Source organism: Gopherus flavomarginatus, chromosome 4, assembly GCF_025201925.1.
Source record: "Gopherus flavomarginatus isolate rGopFla2 chromosome 4, rGopFla2.mat.asm, whole genome shotgun sequence".
Classification (NCBI taxonomy): Eukaryota; Metazoa; Chordata; order Testudines; family Testudinidae; genus Gopherus; species Gopherus flavomarginatus.
In genome coordinates, this window is record NC_066620.1 from 217797229 (window position 1) to 217819122 (window position 21894).

The 21894-nt window shown below is 47.0% G+C and overlaps 1 protein-coding gene across 4 annotated transcripts in view; it reads right to left on the reverse strand.

Annotated features, from left to right (window-relative positions):
• Positions 1-21894, reverse strand: part of IFT172 (intraflagellar transport 172) — a 115350-nt gene that overhangs the window by 69030 nt on the left and 24426 nt on the right. For all 4 annotated transcript variants that reach the window (XM_050951104.1, XM_050951105.1, XM_050951103.1 and 1 more), the window contains exons 10-14: positions 20845-20940; positions 19820-19981; positions 17057-17110; positions 15650-15753; positions 7432-7517 (exon numbers count right to left, since the gene is read on the reverse strand). In XM_050951104.1, coding sequence (XP_050807061.1) covers positions 7432-7517; positions 15650-15753; positions 17057-17110; positions 19820-19981; positions 20845-20940 — 502 coding nt within the window. The remainder of the gene's footprint in view (positions 1-7431; positions 7518-15649; positions 15754-17056; positions 17111-19819; positions 19982-20844; positions 20941-21894) is intronic.

Here is a 21894-nt window from a genome sequence, read left to right on the forward strand (position 1 = left end):
GGAGTAATAGTAACAGGATGAAATTTAATAGTGAAAAGTGCAAAGTCATGCATTTAGGGATTAATAACATGAATTTTAGTTATAAATTGGGGATGCATTAGTTGGAAGTAAGAGAGGAGGAGAAGGACCTCGGAGTATTGGTTGATCACAGGATGACTATGAGCTGTCAATGTGATATGGCCGTTAAAAAAGCGAATGCAGTTTTAGGATGCATCAGGCGAGGTATTTCCAGCAAAGATAAGCAGGTGTTAGTACCATTATCAAGGCACTGGTGAGACCTCATCTGGAATACTGTGTGCAGTTCTGGTCTCCCATGTTTAAGAAGGGTGAATTCAAACTGGAACAGGTTCAGAGACGGGCTACTAGGATGATCCGAGGAATGGAAAACCTGTCTTATGAAAGGAGACTCAAAGAGCTTGGCTTGTTTAGCCTAACCAAAAGAAGGTTGAGGGGGGATATGATTGCTCTTTATAAATATATCAGAGGGATTAATATCCGGGAGGAAGAGGAAATATTTAAGCTTAGTACCAATGTGGACACAAGAACAAACAGATATGAACTGGATACTAGGAAGTTTAGACTTGAAATTAGATGAAGGTTTCTAACCATTAGAGGAGTGAAGTTCTGGAACAGTCTTCCAAGAGGAGTAGTGGGGGCAAAAGACATATCTGGCTTTAAGACTAAGCTTGATAAGTTTATGGAGGGGATGGTATGATGGGATAGCCTAATTTTGGCAATTAATTTAGCAATTGATCTTTCATTATCAGCAGGTAAGTATGCACAGTGGTCTGTGATGGGATGTTTGATGGGTTGGGATCTGAGTTACTATAGAGAATTCTTTCCTGGGTGCTGGCTGGTGAGTGTTGCCCACATGCTCAGGGTTTAACTGATTGCCATATTTGGGGTCAGGAAGGAATTTTCCTCCAGGGCAGATTGGCAGAGGCCCTGGAGGTTTTTAGCCTTCCTCTGCAGCATGGGGCACGGGTCACTTGCTGGAGGATTCTCTGTAGCTTGAGGTCTTCAAACCACAATTTGAGGACTTCAATAACTCAGACATAGGTTAGGGGTTTGTTAAAGGAGTGGGTGGGTGAGATTCTGTGGCCTGCATTGTGCAGGAGGTCAGACTAAATGATCATAATGGTCCCTTCTGACCTTAAAGTCTATGAGTTTAGTTCCCGCTTCTGGCAGTTGGAGGTTTAGGGACATCCAAAACATGGGGTTGCATCCATGACCATCTTGGCTAAAGAGGAGCTCTGTGTATGCTCAAAAGCTTGTCTCTTTCACTAGCAGAAGTGGGTCCAACAAAAGATATAACCTCACCTACCTTGCCTATCATCTTGGCTAATAGCTACTGATGGACCTATTCTCTATGAACTTACCTAATTCTTTTTTGAACCGAGTTACACTTTTGGCTCTCACAACATCCCCTGGAAACAAGATCCACAATTTTACTGTGTGTTGTGTGAAGAAGAACTTCCTTTTGTTTATTTTAAACCTGCTGCCTATTAATTTCACTGGGTTGACCCCTGGTTCTTGTATAATACTTCCCTATTCACTTCCTCCACACCATTCATGATTTATAGACCTCTATCATATGCCTGCTCAGGCATTTCATTTCTAAGATGAACGGTTCCAGTCTTTTTAAATCTCTCATCATATGGAAGCTGCTTCATAACCCTAATCACTGTTGTTGCCGTTCTCTGCACCTTTTCCAATTCTAACATATCTTTTTTGGAGTGGGGTGACCAGAACTGCACACGGTATTCAAAGTGTAGTAAAGAATGGATTTATATAATGGCATTATGATATTTTCTGTTGTCTTATTGATCCCTTTCCTAATAATTCCTGTTATTTTATTTGACTGCCACTACACAGTGAGCAGATGTTTTGAGAGAACGATCCACTGATGACTATAAAATCAATTTCCTGAGTGGTAACAGCTAATTTAGACCCCAATTTTTTGTATGTATAGTTGGGATTATTTTCTCCAGGGTGCACTACTTTGGATTTATCAACACTGAATTTCAGCTGCCACTTTCTTGCCCAGTCTCCCAGTTTGGTGAGATCCCTTTGTAACTCTTCACAGTCTGTTTTGTTTACTATCCTGAGTAATTTTGTATCTAAAAATTTTGCTACCTTACCGTTCACCCCTTTTCCAGATCATTTATGAATGCGTTCAACAGCACTAGTTTCAGTACAGATCCTTGGGGGACTCATAGACTCATAGACTCTAGGACTGGAAGGGACCTCGAGAGGTCATCGAGTCCAGTCCCCTGCCCTCATGGCAGGACCAAATACTGTCTAGACCATCCCTAATAGACATTTATCTAACCTACTCTTAAATATCTCCAGAGATGGAGATTTCACAACTTCCCTAGGCAATCTATTCCAGTGTTTAACTACCCTGACAGTTAGGAACTTTTTCCTAATGTCCAACCTAAATCTCCCTTGCTGCAGTTTAAGCCCATTGCTTCTTGTTCTATCATTAGAGGCTAAGGTGAACAAGTTTTCTCCCTCCTCCTGATGACACCCTTTTAGATACCTGAAAACTGCTATCATGTCCCCTCTCAGTCTTCTCTTTTCCAAACTAAACAAACCCAATTCCTTCAGCCTTCCGCTATTTATCTCTCTTCACAGTGAAAACTGACCATTTAGTCCTACTTTTTTTTTTTCCTATCTTTTAACCAGTTATAGGTCCATGAAAAGACCTTTCCGCTTATCCCACAGCAGCTTACTTTGCTTAGGAGCCATTGGTGAGAGACCTAGCCAAACGCTTTCTGGTTTGTGAAGTATAAATTCTCAGTGTCTTTAAGGTAGCTCTTGAAACCTTCACAGTGTGGAAGGAGTCATCAGTCTTGAAACTGAATAAACCTGTTCCCTCAAAATGTATCCTGAACTTCACATGGGAAACCAGAGGATTGAACCATGAAGCTCTTCTCATGACTAATGCTGTAGCACCTGAACAGACGCCCGTGTTAGCTGCATCTCCAGCTGTCTGTAAAGCTGTTCTGCAAAGTCTTTCATTAATAACATTCCACATTTCATATTGAGATTTCTGAAGCTACTTGATTTAAAGATTTAAACATTTGATTGACAACAGACATAATCATATCTAGATAGGAGAGCCCTATAGTTAGAAATCCTCATTGGGAGCACTGATTTCTGTGCCATGAGCTTGTCCAGAAAAGTTTGCTGTAAGATTGCTGCTGTGTGCGCTCTCGAGCAGCAGTGAATTGTGTGCCAGACGGGTATAAAACATCTCTAAGTCTTTAGTGGGAACTTGGTATTCCCTATCAGCTCTCCCAATCATCACTGGCATCAACATGAGGTTTGAGCTGGTTGCAGTAACCCCTCATTTATGGACACGGCTATTCTGTCACATGCAGCAGCGTGGAAAATAACTAAAATCTTATTCACCCACGAAAGCTTATGCGCCAATACTTCTGTTAGTCTATAAGGTGCAACAGGACTCTGTCACTTTTTAAAAATCTTATGAGAGTTCTTATCTGTCAGATCAGAATTGAAAACCTGCTACCGCTATGACCACAAGTGGTACAATCTGTACTGGTCAACGCTGAGTGCTGGGCAGCGGTTAATTGACCCAGAAATCTCAGGAAGTGCCAACAACTGTTGCCGGACAAGCGCCTGAGGAGAGTAGCGGAATCCCTGATGGAGGAAATGCCATCAAAAGGCAGATGAGCAAATTCACTGTGTTTCTGCCAAGGACATCCATGCAGGACAGATTGGGCCCTTCAGCTGAGGCTACTAACCAATCTAGAAATGGAGCACAAAAAGACAGGCAAATGGAAGATCTCCTCTGCACTGGCAAATCCTGCAGCACAGCTGGTTCCAAATATATTGACTCCCGTCCTTCCTTTGGTCCAAACCAGTGAAATTGAGAGGAGGACGCTGACATATGGGCAAAGCAGCACCTTCATATCAACTGTTCAGGCTATTGCAGCAACATCACATGGAGAGGACACTCCATCCTTGCTTGCAGCATGGACAAAACACAGAAGATGGCAGTTATGGGTTATAAGCTCTCACTTGATTGGTGGGAGGAATCACTGCGTTCCACTGGTCAGCCATCGCCCACCACACAGCCAGGCAGCCCCCAGACAGTTAGCACTGACCCACCACGGTCTGTCCACCTCCTGGGGTGCGTGGGGCTAGACCAAAAGTTGAAAGGCAGATGGAAATCTTGCACCTGGCAAAAATAAGGAACCAAGAACTTTCTGCCTTGGAAGCTGGAATGTTGGGACCATATGTCCGGTATTAACCAATGATGACAACCTACAACACACAAGCAGCACACAGCAGTCAGCTTTGATAGACAGTGAGCTGTATAAAGTCAACGCTGACATTGCAGCACTCGTGGAAATGAAACTTGCAGATGCTGGTTCTGTCCAAGAGGCCAATTACACCTTTTTTGGCAAGGTAAAAGCAGTGAAGAAAATTGTCTGCGTGGTGTCGGTTTTGCTATGAGAAACAAGTGGGTAAAGCTCCTAGAAACACCCACTGAGAAGTCAGGGCACATCATCTCACTTAAACTTCAGACAACCACAGGCTCTGTGAACATCATTAGTGCTTATGCACCAACACTCAGACCTAATCCTGAGGAGGATACATTTAATGAGTTATCAAAAGAATACCATCAACTGAGCAACTTTTCCTCCTCGGTGACTTCAATGCGAGAGTTGCACAGACAACAACTCATGGCCAGATTGCCACTCACGCCCCTTTCTCTCTTTCTCCTGGAGATCCTGGATGTCAGTCTGTGTGGCTTCCTGGACAAACGTCCTGGCCTGTTGCCATTCTGTCCATTAAGTCCCGGCATGCCCTGGCATTGCCATCAATGCCATCCCGCCCAGAGGTAAAGCAGAGGGGACATTGGTAGGCACTGTGCCCCTGATTCCACTGATGAGCAACTTGGAAGCCACATCAAGCAGAACTTGTGTTCCCAGAAACACAGACATGGAAGCCAAGGGATCCCTGCAGGAACTTTTGCCTTGTTAAGCCAAGAAGTAGACCCAAGTCTATTGTCAGTTCTGCTCTCTAACGAGACTAGTGACACAGGGGCCAAATCCCCCAGGTGCACGATAGCCACATGGAGGAAAACCAAGGAAAGCTTGAGATGTAAAGAGCTCAATCTGTTTAGTTTAGCAAAAAGAAGACTGAAAGGTGACTTGAATTAGTGTCTAAGGACCTTCCTGGGGAGAAAATACTGATACTGACGGGCTCTTTAGTCCAGTCGAGAAAGGCAGAACACGAACCAATGGCTGGAAACTGAAGTCAGACAAATGTAAATTAGAAATAAGGCACAATATTTTATCATTGTGGTTGATTAATCACTGGAGCAAACTACCAAGGGATGTGGTGGATTATTCATCTCTTGAAATTTTCGAATCCAGACTGGCTGCCTTTCTGGAAGATGCTTTAGCCAAACACAAAAGTTACTAGGCTCAATACAGGGATAAATGGGTGAAAAATCAGCCACCTGTGATATACAGAAGATCAGACTAGATGATCAAATGGTTCCCTCTGGCCTTTAAAAATCTATTAAAACTGCTCCTCATGAAAGTTTCATCCCAGCCCCAACTGTTAGAGACCCCCTGAAGCAGAGGGTTTTACCGCCCTGCCAACATTAATGTTACCTGCTTTATCTCTGGATATTCTTGTTATCCAGATAAAATCCATATGCGGAGTGTATTTACACGAGGATAACCCCTTTCTGTCTGGGGGCTTTAGCCTCAGGGTTTGGCACCGAGGGAGGCTTAGGGGTCATGCTACTCACGCCTGGGGAAAGCTTTTTGGGAGGTGATCCCCCCAGAGCCTCTTGCAGGAGCCACTCCTGGAGCTGAGTCCTTCAGTCCTTCTTATCTTTAGAGAAAGCTTTACAGTCATCGTATCCCTCCACCAAAACCCCTCCTTGAGGCAGGAAGGCACTTTAAATTCCCACCAAAGACAGAAAATTGTGGAGAAGAGGAACACCTCTTCAGCTGCAATCTCTGGGGCAGATCCACCATCCTGGGCCAGGCCCAAAAAATCCAGACGCAGCAAAACCTCAATATACCCAGCCAAACCCTCCCAAACCATGAACTGACATGAGTCTAAAATGTTTTCAATTAATTATGCTACCTAAGAATGATTTCGAGCATACCCGATGGTACTGCAGCTGGCAGAGAGGAGCTGAGGACAGGGATTTACACCCTTGGTCTATGTAGTCCAGGGTGCAGAGGAATTGTGCATCCCTGCCACCTACCACTAAGGAACAACCTGTAATTGACCACATGGCCAGCAGGGGGCTGGGGAGCAATGCCAGGAAGGAGAGAACCTTATTGTTCATGATGGTGAGAGACAGCAATTCTCTCTTCTGTTTTTATTCATTATTTAAGGCTGTCAGAGACCATTATGAACATCGAGTCTGAGCTGCACAGCACAGGCCAGATAACCTCACCCAGCGATTTCTGCACTGAATGTATAACTGCTGGATGAGCTGCAGCAGATTTTTTAGAAAGATGCCCAGTCCCAATTTAAAGACTCCAAGTGCTGGGGAATCTGCCACACTGCCTGGTAAGTTGTGCCAATGGTTAATTGCCCTCACTGTATAAATGTGCACCTTGCTTCCGATCTTCGTCTAGTTTCAACCAGGGCCGGCTCCAGAAACCAACGTACCAAGCATGTGCTTGGGGTGGCCCTTTTCAAGGGGCGGTACTCTTTTTTTTTTCCTTTGGCGGCAGCACTCCATTCCCCCTCCCCCCCCCTTTTTTTTTGTTGCTTGGGACAGCAAAAAACCTGGAGCCAGCCCTGGTTTCAACTTCCAAGCACTGGATCTCCTCCTGCATTTGTTTGCTACACTAAAGAATCTCTGCTATGAGAAATCTCTTCCCCAGGTGAGTTCTTGTAGACCATGATCAAGTAATTTCTTAACCTTCTCTTTATTAAACTAAATAAACCACTTCTTTAGCCTCACCGCACGGCAGGCATTCCAGACTGCCAATCATTCTTGCCCTACTCCATTGTTCTCTGCACACTGTTCAACCTCAGCATCCAGAACTCAAGTCCTGCAATGCCAGATGAGACGGGGTCTCACTGCACCATGATATCGCATACCTAAGGCATCGGGGCAGAACGCGCTGATACTTCCCAACTCTGGGAGCTTCACCTGGCAGCACTAATGCCCGTCTCATCAGCTCGAGGGGTCTGTGCACTGACAGTGCCTGCAGCAATACAGTTATGACTGATGGCCGCACACAGAGACAGGAGACATGGCGCTGCCCCAGAGACCCACCATCCTCACCAGACATGTAGCACACCCGTGAGAAGGGCAGCCTCCCAGCTAGACATGGGTGCAACTTGACTCTAATGATTCGCCTCTTGGAAGAAATGTGAATGTAGACAGGGGCAGGGACGACGAGGGTCACCATTCACCTGCTGCTATAGTTTTGATGTCGATGAGATATGCCAGTCTCTTGTTCTCCTCCATCCCTCTTTGCCTCCTCTCATTGATGCGAACACTGTAATGGAGAAGAGTGCAGAATGACTGACAATGCTGTGCACTTGCCAAACCACCTGGGGCATCTCCCACCCTCCCCCAGAACCACCCCTTGTGTCCCCCTCCACCCACGGAACCACACCTCCTGACCTGTGGCTCTCCATCCCCACAACCACCCCAGCCTATCCATCAGGTCGCATGGGGGTTTGTATAGCCCTCAGTCCCTGCAGATTGGTGGTTCTCTACCTAGAAGGGACAGTTACTCAGGTCCCTGAAATTCTGCCTCTGAAACACCTTGTATCATGGATCCGTGGGATAAGACCTATGCCCCAGCTTGAACAGTCTTTTGGAGGAACCCCATCAGTGTGTCAGACTCCCCATGGGTCTCACTCTTCCTTCAGGCTAGGCTACACAACCTCACTGCCTCTGAGATTGAGCCCCGGGACTGCAGAATTCCTGCTTCGCACTGGGAGCTCTGCTCAGCAATCCAGCTGAGATAGAGACATGTTCGCTGTTCAGGGACTAATGCTCCCTAGCCAGTATTTTTGGTGACACCAAACCGGCCTTTCAAAAATGAGGAGGACTTATTAGGCAACTGGAACACAGCACTGGAAGGCCTGAGGTTAGCATTCAGAAATAAAGGTTAAAGATCATATATTCTGGTCAAGCCAGAGAAGCCCAGTGGTAGTGGATTCCATCTCAGGCTCGGTCCCTTTCTCACTTCTTAGTCACTCCCAGAGGAGAGCAGCCAGCCTCCTCCAGAATCCCACTCTTTATCCCTTGCTGGTCATGTCTCAAAAACTTCCTTGCTCTGTGTCATTGTTTGCTAGCTGTCAATGTTCTGGTCATTGGAGCTTTCTATTGTCTGTTTTGGATTCTCCGCGCAGCAGGGTCCAGCCAGTTCCACAGCCACCTCAATCACTGGATCCCAGACAAGGTAATAGCCTCACCTCATGTCCTGTGCTGCCCCCAAGAGGAGACGTAACCCTTTTTGCTCCCCAGGATAATAATGCAAAAGACAGAGGGGAAACTGAGGCACGCACAGAATTCATAAAACTGTCACAGATAATTCCCATTTCATCACATTGTGAGTGCAAGGTTTTCAGTCCTTACAGCTCAGGCTCAGCAACCCGTGAAGGCAGTGGAAGCGAATGGAGCAAGAGCCAGGAGCCTCACACCACCACTCACTTGGGAGCATCTGCACGTTAGAGACAGCTTCTGGGAGGTGCAGGGGCCAGACTCCCAGGCTGGTATGCCACAAATTATCCCAAATAGGCTCCAAGCACAAAAATTAGAGCAAATTAATAGATTCCTAGATTCCAAGGCCAACAGGAGCCATTTTGACCACCTAATCTGACCCTCTGTATAACACAGGCCAGAGAACTGCCCCGAAATAATTCCTAGAGCAGATCTTTTAGAAACACATCCAATCTTGACGCAAAAATGGTCAACGATGGAGAATCACGACCCCTGGTAAATTGTTCCAGTGGTTAATTACTGTTAAATGTACACTCAGGATTGGAAGTTGTTCAAACGATCTGCTCTAGGAATAGTTTTGGGGAACTTCTCTGGCCTGTGTTATACAGGAGGTCAGACCAGATGATCCCAATGGTCTCTTCTAGTCTTAGAATCTATAAATCAATGAACAATTCTACTATTTCCCTCTAGTAATGGACCAATACCATCGTTAGCATTCCTTTTGTTTTTTAATAAACTTAAAAACTCCTTCTTATTGTCCTTAACTCTGCTGGTCATAGATTTCTTCTTGTGTCCCTTTCTTCCTTTATCAACCTCCTAAATTCCTAGCATCTGATTTATACTCTCAGGACCCATAACAGGAGCTATCTGAGTCTGATCTAGTGGTTGGAGCCATGGGTAGCATTGGGGTCATGGTCACGCCAAGAGTTCAGTCACAGTCAGAAGTCATGCCAAGGGTCAAGCCAGAGTTGGAGTCAGAAGTCACACGAAGGATCAAAGCCAGAGTCAACAACTGGGGTCACAGCAAGGAAGCAGGAATCACGCTGGGTAACAGCAACCAGGCAAGGAAGCAGGGACCTGGTCTCAGAGTTCTGAGTACCAAGAGTTTGCCTGGTACTGAAGTTAGGCTTGCCAGCCTGTAATTGCAGGATCACTGTGGGTACTTTTTTAAAAAATTGGCATCACATTAGCTATCCACCAGCCATCTGGTACAGAGGCTGATTTAAGCAACATGTTACATACCATAGTTGGTAATTCTGCAATTTCACATCTGAACTCTCAGGTGAACATCGTTTGCTACTGGTGACTTATTGCTACTTAATGTATCAATTTGTTCCAAAACCTCTTTAGTAAGCATTCAAGACCATTCCAAGTTCTCAGTGACTCAGAAAGAGTTAATGCCATTTTTGCATAGTGTGCCATGTTCCCTTCCCCTTTGCCCACACAATCCTTCCTAAACAGGTTATAGCCGTTGATTTAATATTCCAGTCATGGGAATCACCCCTTCAAGTTTCAATAATACCAATTCCATTAAATTTATGCTCATAAATGAGTTATTCCAATTTCCTAATTGTTTGCTTCCTCAGGGGCCCTTGGCTTAGCTATGCAGCCCATACACAGAGTGCAAAAGAACAGTGAAACAGACAACCCCCAGAAAGACCAAATGCACCACTCACCAAGTCTTGCTACCTCCAAGCACAGAGGCTGCAGCAATGCCCTTCAATTCTCCTGTTAGCTGCCTCTGTTCACTCAAAGGGTGCAACTGAAGCCTCCTTAGGGATGGACGGCACCGATTCAGAGCAAAGGAATCTGTCAGAGGATGCTCAGGGATGCCGAATTACAGATGCACTGCAAATAGCCTTTAGTCCCTCAAGGAACATCCATGATTGATAAGTGTACCAAAATGGCCAAAACCCTTACAATCACCTCCTGACTCACAGACTCAGGACCCTGCAAAGTGTTTGCTGAAGTCTAGTCCAGAAAGTCAGCATCCTGCCTCTGACAGCGTGGCCAGCACTTTGGGCTAGGCTGCACTGCCACAACAGTCTAGAGGGGAGCGTATGCATAAGGATTCGGCCTGACTAAGCCACATTTAGTGCTCAGTTGACTCGGATGCCACAGGTGGAGAAGCAAGGATGAGGCATTAGCCATTTTTTGACTTGTTGAGGCAGCTGGTAAGGGTGAGTGACCGGAAGCTACCTCAAGGTTGGGCTGGCAAACACAGAGATGGGAGAGTGAACATCTCAGCTCCTCACAGGGAAATGAGCAAACATTAAGAACAAAAGACTGGCCATGCTGGGTCAGATCAAAGGTACATCTAGCCCAGTGTCCTGTCTTCTGACAGTGGCCAATGCCAGGTGCCCCAGAGGAAATGAACAGAACAGGTAATCATCAAGTGATCCATCCCTTTGCCCATTCCCAGGCTATGGCAAATAGAGGCTAGGGACACCATCCCTGCCCATCCTGGCTAATAGCCATTGATGGACCTGTCCTCCATGAACTTATCTAGTTCTTTTTTGAACCCTGTTATAGTCTTGGCCTTCACAACATCCTCTGGAAAAGAGCTTCATGGATTGACTGTGCGTTGTGTGAAGAAATACGTCCTTTTGTTTGTTTTAAACCTGCTGCCTATTAATTTTGTTTGGTGACCCCTAGTTCTTGGGTTATGAGAAGGAGTAAATAACACTTCCTTATTTATTTTTGCCACACCAGTCATGTTTTTTAGATCTCTATCATACCCCCGCCTTAAGTCATCTCTTTTCCAAGCTGAAAAGTCACCATCTCATTAATCCCTCCTCATATGAAACTGTTCCATACCCCTAATCATTTCTGTTGCTGTTTTCTGAACATTTTCTAATTAAAATATATATCTTTTTTGAGATAGGGCAACCACATCTGCACACAGTATTCAAGATGTGGGTGTCACATGGATTTATATAGAGGCAATATGATATTTTCTGTCTTATTATCGATCCCTTTCTTAATGATGCCCAACATTCTGTTCGCTTTTTTGACTGCTGCTGCACATTGAGCAGATGTTTTCAGAGAACTATCCACAATGACTCTAAGCCCTGGTCTACACTACGAGTTTAGGTCGAATTTAGCAGTGTTAGATCGATTTAACCTGCACCCGTCCACATGACGAAGCCATTTTGGTTGACTTAAAGGGCTCTTAAAATCGATTTCCGTACCCCTCCCCGACGAGGTGACTCTTGCCCACATGCTCAGGGTTTAGCTGATCGCCATATTTGGGGTCGGGAAGGAATTTTCCTCCAGGGCGGATTGGCAGGTGCCCTGGAGGTTTTTCGCCTTCCCCTGCAGCGTGGGGCACGGGTCGGTTGCTGGTGGTGTCTCTGCAGCTTGAGGTCTTCAAACCATTTTTGAGGATTTCAATAACTCGGTCCTGGGATAGGGGTTGTTATAAAATTGGATGGGTGGGGTTCTGTGGCCTGCCTTGTGCAGGAGGTCAGACTAGATGATCAGATTGGTCCCTTCTGACCTATGAGTCTATGAGTCTATGAGGGGATTAGCGCTGAAATCGAGACTTCTGGGTCAAATTTGGGGTAGTGTGGACGCAATTCAACGGTATTGGCCTCCAGGAGCTATCCCAGAATGTTCCATTGTGACCGCTCTGGACAGCACTCTCAACTCAGATGCACTGGCCAGGTAGACAGGAAAATCCCCGCGAACTTTTGAATATCATTTTCCTGTTTGGCCAGTGTGGCGAGCTGATCAGCACAGGTAGCCAGGCACAGCTCATCAGCATAGGTGACCGTGGAGTCCCAGAATCACAAAAGCTCCAGCATGGACCAAATGGGAGACGAATCTGTGCTATCTGAACTCCATTCCAAAAGACAAAATGCCAGAATATCTGAAAAAATCTCCAAGGGCATGAAGGACAGAGGTAAAACAGGGACCCGCGGCAGTGCCGCGTGAAACTTAAGGAACTCAGGCAAGCCTACCAAAGAACCAGAGAGGCAAACAGCCGCTCCAGGTCAGAGCCCCAGACATGCCGCTTCTATGATGAGCTGCATGCCATTCTAGGGGGTGCCCCTACAACTACCCCACCCCCATGCTTCCCTCCTCCCCTACCCCTCCTGGGCTACTTTGGCAGTTATCCCCCTATTTGTGTCGAATTAATAAAGAATGCATTAATTTGAAACAATAATGACTATTGCCTCTGCAAGTGAAGATTAAAGGGGGGAGGGGAGGGCAGTTGGTTTACAGGGAAGTAGAGTGAACCAAGGGGGCAGGTTTTCATCAAGAAGAAACAAACAGAACTTTCACACCGTAGCCTGGCCGGTCACGAAACTGGTTTTCAAAGCTTCTCTGATGCACAGTGCACCCTGCTGTGTTCTTCTAACCATCCTGGTGTCTGGCTGCACGTAATCAGCAGCCAGGCAATTTGCCTCAACCTCCCACCCCACCATAAACGTCTCCCCCTTACTCTCACAGATATTGTGGCGCACACAGCAAGCAGTAATAACGATGGGAATATTGGTTTCACTGAGGTCTAACTGAGTCAGTAAACTGCACCAATGAGCTTTTAAACGTCCAAATTTAAATTCTACCACCATTCTGCACTTGCTTAGCCTATAGTCGAACTGCTCCTTACTACTGTCCAGGCTTCATGACCCATGGGAGCAAGGGGTAGGCTGGGGTAGATGCGACCGTGCTGTGCTGCCAACTGGAAGAGCAGCCTGAGGCAGAAGCCTCCAGCTGGCATGATATTCCAGCCAGGACTGAATCTCCATTAGACGAAACTTAAAGAGAATGACCTGGAGTCATTCCCATTTTTGTCCAGGCCCGAGGCCGGCCAGGAGCACCCATATCTGCCCGGGTGCCCCCAACCAACCGAGCTGAGGCTGGCCAGGAGCACCCATGTCTGCCCTGGCGCCCCCAACCAACCTAACCGAGGTCGGCTAGGAGCACCCACGGGGCGACGACGACTGTTAGCAGTCATATTGCACCATCTGCCATCTGCAAGGCAAGGGGATGCTGCTGTGTAACACTGCAGTACCGCATTTGCCAGCAGCACTAAGGAGACATACGGTGACAGTGAGCTGAGCAGGCTCCATGCTTGCCATGGTATGTTGTTTGCACGGGTAACCCAGGAAAAAAGGCGAGAAACAATTTTTTGCCATTGCTTTCACGGAGGGAGGGAGAGGGGCCTGACAACATGTACCCAGAACCACCCGCGACAATGTTTTTGCCCCATCAGGCACTGGGAGCTCAACCCAGAATTCCAATGGATGGCGGAGACTGTGGGAACTGTGGGATAGCTACCACAGTGCAACACTCCAAAAGTCGATGCTAGCCTCGGTACTGTGGACGCACACCGACGACTTAATGCATTTAGTGGGGACACACACAATTGACTGTATCAAATCGATTTCTAAAAAATCGACTTCTATTAAATCGACCTAATTTTGTAGCATAAACATACTCTAAGATCTCTCTCTTGAGTGGCGACAGCTAATTTAGACCCCATCATTTTATATGTATAGTTGGGATTATGTTTTCCAATGTGCATTACTTTGCATTTAGCAACATTGAATTTCACCTGCAATTTTGTTGCCCAGTCACCCAGCTTTGTGAACGCCTTTGTAGCTCTTCGCAGTCTGCTTTGGACTTAATTATCTTGAGTAATTGGTATCATCTGCAAATTTTTCCACTTCACTATTTACCCCTTTTTTCAGATCATTTATGAATATGTTAAATAGTACTGATCCCAATACATATCCCTGGGAGACACCACTATTTACCTCTCTCCATTCTAAAAACTGACCATTTATTCCTAACCTTTGTTTCCTATCTTTTAACCAGTTACCAACCCATGAGAGAACCTTCCCTTTTATCCCATGACAGCTTACTCTGCTTAAAAGCCTTTGGTGAGGGACTTTGTCAAAGGCTTTCTGAAAATATAAGGACACTATATTCACTGGATCCCCTGGTCCACATGCTTGTTGACCCCCTCAAGGAATTCTAGTAGATTGGTGAGGCATGATTTCCCTTTACAAAACCATGTTGATTCTTTCTCAACAAATTATGTTCATCTATGCGTCATCTCGATAATTCTGCTCTTTACTATAGTCTCAACCAGTTTGCCTGGTACTGAAGTCAGGCTTACTGGCCTATAATTGCCAGGATCACCTCTGGAGCCCTTTTTAAAAATAAGCATCACATTAGCTATCCTCCTGTCATTTGGTACAGAAGCTGATTTAAATGATAGGCTACAAACTACAGTTAGGAGTTCTGCAATTTCACATTTGAGTCCCTTCAGAACTCTTGGGTGATACCATCTGGTCCTGGTGACTTATTCTATTTAATTTATCAATTTGTTCCAAAATCTCCTCTACTGACACCTCAATCTGGGACAGTTCGTCAGATTTGTCACCTAAGAAGAATGGCTCAGGTTTGGGAATCTCCCTCACATCTTCAACCATGAAAACTGATCCAAAGAATTAATTTAGTTTCTCTACAATGGCCTTTCGATACTCAACAAGAGGCCAGTTGCGAAGGGGAGAGAAGTGAAGAACAGATTTTTTTTAGGGCTAGAGCAAGACTCAGTGGCATTGAGACCTTCCATTTAGCACTAGTCAGACCAGCTGGCCTCCAGGTGTGGGTTAGGGGTACCTCTTCAGAAAGAGGAACATCAGAGTCATGCACAAAAGTGCATGTGACAAATGTACTTCTGTCCTCCTATAACAACTGTGCACCTACTAGCCATAACGGTGTCCACAGGCAGCAGATTTAATGAGGGTGTCTACACTACGGAGACTATAGCAGCCTAGCCCTGCAGTGTAGACATAGCCTACACCAACAGAAGGGGTTTCTCCATAGGTGTAGAAATACCACCCCCCCAAATGATGGTAGGTACGTGGACAGAAACATTCTTCTGCTGACGCACATGCACTTACACTGAGACTTAAGTTGGCAAAGCTATGTCAGTCAGAGATGTAAGACTGTTCACATCTGACCAATGTAGCCACCTCAACCTAACTTTTAAGTGCAGGCTAAGTCTCAGAGACCATCCAGGAATAACCTGGGTCTCATTGTGTCTCAGGGCTAGGACCCATGCAATGGGGACAATCTGGGATGTGATGGCTCCCGACCAGTCCCACGTCGTCTCAAGGCAGTGCCTGTGGTGGGGATAAGGAGGGGTGCGACACTTACCTGATGAGATGAGGGTTCATAAACTCTGTGCGGACAGATCCCAGAATTTCATTGCTTCCATATTCCACTAAAGTCAGCTCTCCGGCATTGAAGATCATGCAGACCTATAGGGAGACAGAAGACAGGACTCCTACAGCAGGCAGTGTGAGAGAAAGGTCTCAGTGGAGGGGCACAGGTACTAGCTGTGTTGGTGGAAGGGATGCCCTGCACCCTGACCTGGATTCACCCTCTCGGGCCAGGAAGAGAGCTCAGATTCTGGAGCTCATTCCATCCTTGGTCTCACTGCTCACTGGGATGAGGTTTCTTGTGCTGTAGGAGAGAGGCTGTAGGCTAGTAAGCCAACTCCTCCAAGCCTCTCAGCCCTGCCAGGTGAAGCAGGATTCCCCCAAGTGAGTCACATGTCTGTTCTCTGTATGTCTAATTTCCTCCCAGTGTCTTCCTCCTCTGCCCTGCCCCTCTGCTGCCAGGGCAGTGTTTCCACCCTTCTGTTGTGGAAACTGTTGTAGGAGCAGCAGTGATCTGTATGCTCTGTATAACCTGTATGCTCAAAAGGTCTGTTACACTCCTCACCTCCCCTTGTCTCCTCTCTCTCTTTGAATACCTGTGAAGTGGCTTTCCCCCACCCCTCCCTTCTGGAACATTTGTGGGATGAATGGGCTGCTTAAACAGCTGGAAGATCAGAAGAGCTCCTAGATAGACAAGATGTCTTGGACTCTAATTAGGCAGCACTCAAACACCCAGTGCATAGACACTGCATGGACACTGGCTGAGGTGGAGTGTGACCAACCAGACGCAGCCAAGTCATCTCTAGTTGCAGGCCATGAGGAGCAGGTCCTTAAAAGGGGAAGGGACCATGTGCTCAGGAGTGCACTCACAAGCTTGTACCTCCCATAGAGGCCCTTCGCCCAGACCGCCTGGCCAGTAGTTCACTGCGTTGCATTCCATCGTGCCTCGGGAAGACCTACCTTCATCGCACCATCCATCACTGTGCTGTGGGACACTTACCTTAAAGGATCCTGACATCTCCAGTGCCATGCCTGTCCTGGGAGCATGAGTATGCAAGTGTGTGTGACATCCCCCCTGCCCACGTCTTTTGAGCTTAGCTATCAATATAATAAACATGCTGCTTTCTGCCAAACTCTAGTGGGTCATTAGTCCTCCCTAAGCTTACTAGCTGACCCATTTCGGGTAGCAGAAACACTGTCTTTGCAGCTCTCATACCAAAGGTTTGTTCTGCTCCCTGAAACGTGGTCAGGGTAGGGAGCAGGCCACAAGCTGCATGAGTTGAGTGGACAGAATGAGGCATGGCAAAGAAATGGGCCACCCCAGGGGACAGATTTCATGTTAGCAGTTTGTGAACGGTGTGTTCAGCCAGGAGAGGGAAGAGTTTCACCCAATCCAACTCACGTTCTCATTGTCAAAGAAAAACTTCTCGTTCCCTCCGGATCCTTGCCAGGCCACCTGCAACACAAGGGTATGGAGTAAATGAGCGCTGCACTGGTGGTCCTTTTGTTGCTGTCACTGCACTGCGGGAATCTCAAGCTGCAGGCACCACGGGATCTGGGGGCAGCGAGATGGGATTCCAGCTAGCGATCAAAGCAGCAGAAGCATTTCAGCTCTGACTTCATCTCGATTGTTGCATCTGGCTTGGGTTCTGAAATCTCACTGCTATTTGGCTCTGTGGAACTAACCTCCTTCCATGCTCCACAGCAGCACAGACAAGCCTGGTGCCTTCCATGCAAACAGCCTGAGTTGGCACAGCGAGGGATGCTGCACAAGAGTTCACCTCCCAACACTTCAGGAGCCTGCACAGCCAGCGGGCAGTTTGCACTGCCATTCCTCCTACTTTTCCAGGTAATAAGATAAAGGGCTGGCTCTAGGTATTTTGCCGCGCCAAGCACGACAGGCAGGCTGCCTTCGGCGGCTTGCCTGCGGGAGGTCCCTGGTACCACGGATTCGGCAGCATGCCTGCGGGAGGCCCACCGAAGCCGCGGGACCAGCAGACACTCCGCAAGCATGCCGCCAAAGGCAACCTGCCTGCCACCCTCGCGGCGACCAGCAGAGTGCCCCCCATGGCTTGCCACCCCAGGCACGCGCTTGGCGTGCTGGTGCCTGGAGTCGCCCCTGATAAGACCCCCATCCCCATCACTGGCTCCCCACTGAGCTGGTGTCAAATTTGAGCTCCCTGCCTTTCGTCCCAGGGCCCCAGCCTGCACCTTGGACCTGAGCTCCTTTCACATTCCCTCCACCAACGACAGAGCCTGTCTATCCATAAGAACATAAGAACGGCCGTACCGGGTCAGACCAAAGGTCCATCTAGCTCAGTATCTGTCTACCAACAGTGGCCAATGCCAGGTGCCCCAGAGGGACTGAACCTAACAGGCAATGATCAAGTGATCTCTCTCCTGCCATCCATCTCCATCCTCTGAGAAACAGAGGCTAGGGACACCATTCCTTACCCATCCTGGCTAATAGCCATTTATGGACTTAACCACCATGAATTTATCCAGTTCTCTTTTAAACACTGTTATAGTCCCAGCCTTGACAACCTCCTCAGGTAAAGAGTTCCACAAGTTCACTGTGCACTGCGTGAAGAAGAACTTCCTTTTATTTGTTTTAAACCTGCTGCCTGTTAATTTCATTTGGTGACCCCTAGTTCTTGTATTATGGGAATAAGTAAATAACTTTTTCTTATTCACTTTCTCAACATCACTCATGATTTTACAGACCTCTATCATATCCCCCCCTTAGTCTCCTCTTTTCCAAGCTGAAGAGTCCTAGCCTCTTTAATCTTTCCTCATATGGGACCCTCTTCAAACCCCTAATCATTTTAGTTGCCCTTTTCTGAACCTTTTCTAGTGCTAGAATATCTTTTCATCTCCTTCTCTCACAGGCCTCCTCTCCATGCCTTCCTCCATGCTGCCCTCATGCATGGAACACTCCCCAAGCCACCTTCCTGGCCTCAGTTAAACGCCTCTGTAGAATTCAGTGGAGCTGAAGTTCAGGAGAAAGGAGGGGAAGGGGCAGAACCTCTGCCTGCCCTCTCCTCACCTCGCTGTTTATGCTCTTACTTGAAATGCGTCATGCTGACTACAGATCTGTCTTCCTTCTGTGCCGGACGGTGCCTTTCCCCAGTCTCTCTGGCTACCTCTAAGCTGCAACTAGGAGCTGTAATTCCCAGCTCGGGTAGATATACATTCACTAGCTACTCAGCGGCGACTCAAAGCTGCTGCCTGTGCCACTGTGGCCACACTGCTATTTTCAGTGTGCTAGCTTGAGCAGAGCTAACGCATGATATCTACCAGAGCTAAGAATTACAGCTTCCAGCTGCAGTGCAGAGTTACCCTGTGAGGTGCCCAGCACACCTTTGGCAACTGAAAATAATTAACAACAGAATAGTTGTAGTGATGTCCAAGGGCAGTAAACAGACTGAGGCAGCAAACCCAGCCAGCCAGAGAAAGCAGCTGCAGTTGGTCCTTCCTCCTCCAAGCAGCGGCTTTCAGTCATAGCTTCAAGGACCACAGGCAAGATAAACTGGAGAGTAAACTGACCACGCCAAGACCTGATTCCTTATTAGAAACAAGTATGCCTGGACATGTGAGAGGAATACTGTGCTTGGTGCTGGGCACTGGAGAGATAAACCTGGAGATTAACTCCAGCCAACGCCTGCTCTGACTACCGTAGTAGCAGTGTCTATAGGCTCAGGTTTCTGAACAGGTGCTATTGTTCCCAGTCCAGTTTAGCACTGTTTCTGGGGGTCATACATATGGCATCCCTTCCCCTGAGGATGCTACCAAAGCTAGGGAACTGATGTCAGCAGGAGCTGCACTGGAGACAAGAAGTTCAGACTTGGCTGCTAAGCACAAAGCCCTTGACCCAATTTTGAGAAGGGCACTGCGAGGGGATGAACCCTGTGGGGCATTTTACCTGGCCTTAAAATGAAAGCTTTATCTAATACTTTAAATTTCAAATGCTCAGCCCATTTATTCCATCTAAATTAACAGAACAGGCCCCAGATCCCACTACCAATTCTCTCAGCTAACCAGTCCCCTCCAATTTATTAAAACCACTAGTTGTTTTTAACCAACACACTATTCCGACGCCAATGAGTCTGCCTGGGAATCCAGAGACACCAGGTCAACCCCACAGTCCTGCAGCAATTTCCAGTACCTCGCTGAGCTTGTTGGAGTTCAGATCCCCCAGCAGCAGTGTATCTGAGGTATGGGCCACAAGGTACCTCTCCTTCCCCAAAATCTTCACCTCGTCAATCTCATAGCCATAGTGGGATTTCAGCACCACTCGGGTTCCCGTGGAAAGGTTCTTCACAATGACCTGGAGAGAGTGGGGCGAGAGGTAAGGAAGCTCGCTGGCCCCTACAAGAGCAGAACACAAGAGCTCTCATCCTAAGGAAGGTACATGTTTATCTGTCTAGGTAGTTCTATGCCCCAGCCCCTCACAAACACAGCACTCCTGCAGGAAAGGGAGCATTACCCCCCACCCCATTGTACCCATAGGGAACTATGGCACAAGGAGACTGAGTGACTTGTTCAAGGGCACACAATGAGCCTATGTTAGATCCAGGAACTGACTCCAGGTCTGTCATCCCAGCTGCCCTCCACCACTCACCCACACTGAATCTTGTTCCTAAAATATGCAAAACCATACACATTTCCCAGCAAACTGATGGAGATGGATCCCTTGGCTAGCAATGGGATTTTACCCTTGCCTGGTAATGCACTGTGTTGACGTCTATGTATATTTTCCAAATTTTAGGGGCTAAAGTTTGGCATGGAGTGGGCAGGACGGCAAGGAGAGAGGCTGGATTCCGTTTCCAGACTTTTTAATATTTGGGTGTTTTAGAAGGCACAGGGCTTTCCAAGCCAGTGGAATTGTTTAAGCATTTTGCTGAATCCCAATGGCACCGTTAACTCTTTTGAACAGAATTTTTTAAACAAAGCCAATGTTTTATTGGGGATGGGTGTAAGCAGGAGCCCAGCTGTGAGAGTTTATGAGACCCGTCACAGCAGACTGCAGGGAGTCTCCAGGAGGGTCTGGGGACCGGGAGTGGGCTGGGGAGGCAGACCTGGGTGAGACAGGAGAGTAGCAGACAGTACTGAGGACTCCAAGCATGCCAGGTGACTGATTATCACAGCTTCACTCAGACACCCGCTTCACACAGCCTATGAACTGCTTACCTGGCTCGGCCCCACATATGTCATTTCAAATTTATTTTTGTAAATGCTCCTGCGCAGGCAGCAATCAAACTGCTCCACCCCTCCACAAAGGGTGCCCTGGGGAGCAAACACAAGGCAGGTAGAGTGCAGCAAGTGAAGGTCCTTAGATACTGTAACCAAGTCACACCTCAGGCTTCTTTTCGATAAACTAAACAGATGAAGCTCTCTCACTGTAAGACATTTGCTCCAGCCCTTGAATAATCGTTGTGGCTCTTTTCTGCATCCTCTCCAATTATTCGACATCCTTCTTAAAAAGTGGACATCAGAACGGCACGAGTATTCCAGTACTGGTCTCACCAATGCCGTATACACAGGTAAAATCTCCTCCCGACTCATACTCACTACTCCTCTGCTTATTTATCCAAGGATCACATTAGAGTTTTTCACTAGCACGTTGCTCTGGGCACTCATGTTGAGCTGTCTGTCCAAAATGATCCCTTTCAGAGTCACTGCTTTCCAGGACAGAGCCTCTATTCTATAGGTATGGCCTACATTCCTTCTTCCTAGATGTTTGACCTTCTATTTGGCTGCATTAAAAACACATTTGGTTGAATGGGCCCAGCTTACAAGCTATCCAGACTGCTCTGTATGACTGCCCTGTCCTCAGTTATTTACCATTCCACCAATCTTTCTGTCACCACAAATTTGATCAGCAGTGATTTTATATTTACTGCCAAATCATTGAAGAAAATGTAGATTAGTGTCAGGCCTAGTACGATCCCTGTGGAATCCCGCTTGTAACACTGCCATTTAATGATGGATTCCCCACTGACAACTACTGTGTGAGGTCTGTCAGCCAGCTCTCAATTCATTAACATGTAGTCATTTTTTACATCGAATGTCATGCAGTACTAAGCCAAATGCCTTTCCATAGTCTCAGTATATTATACCGACTCAGTTATCCTTAGCAACCAAACTTCTAATCTTATCACAGAATGAGACCAGGTTGTTTGAAAGACCAAGGTCTTACAAGGAACAGCCTAGTAGGGCACATCTTTTGCCATGGGGACT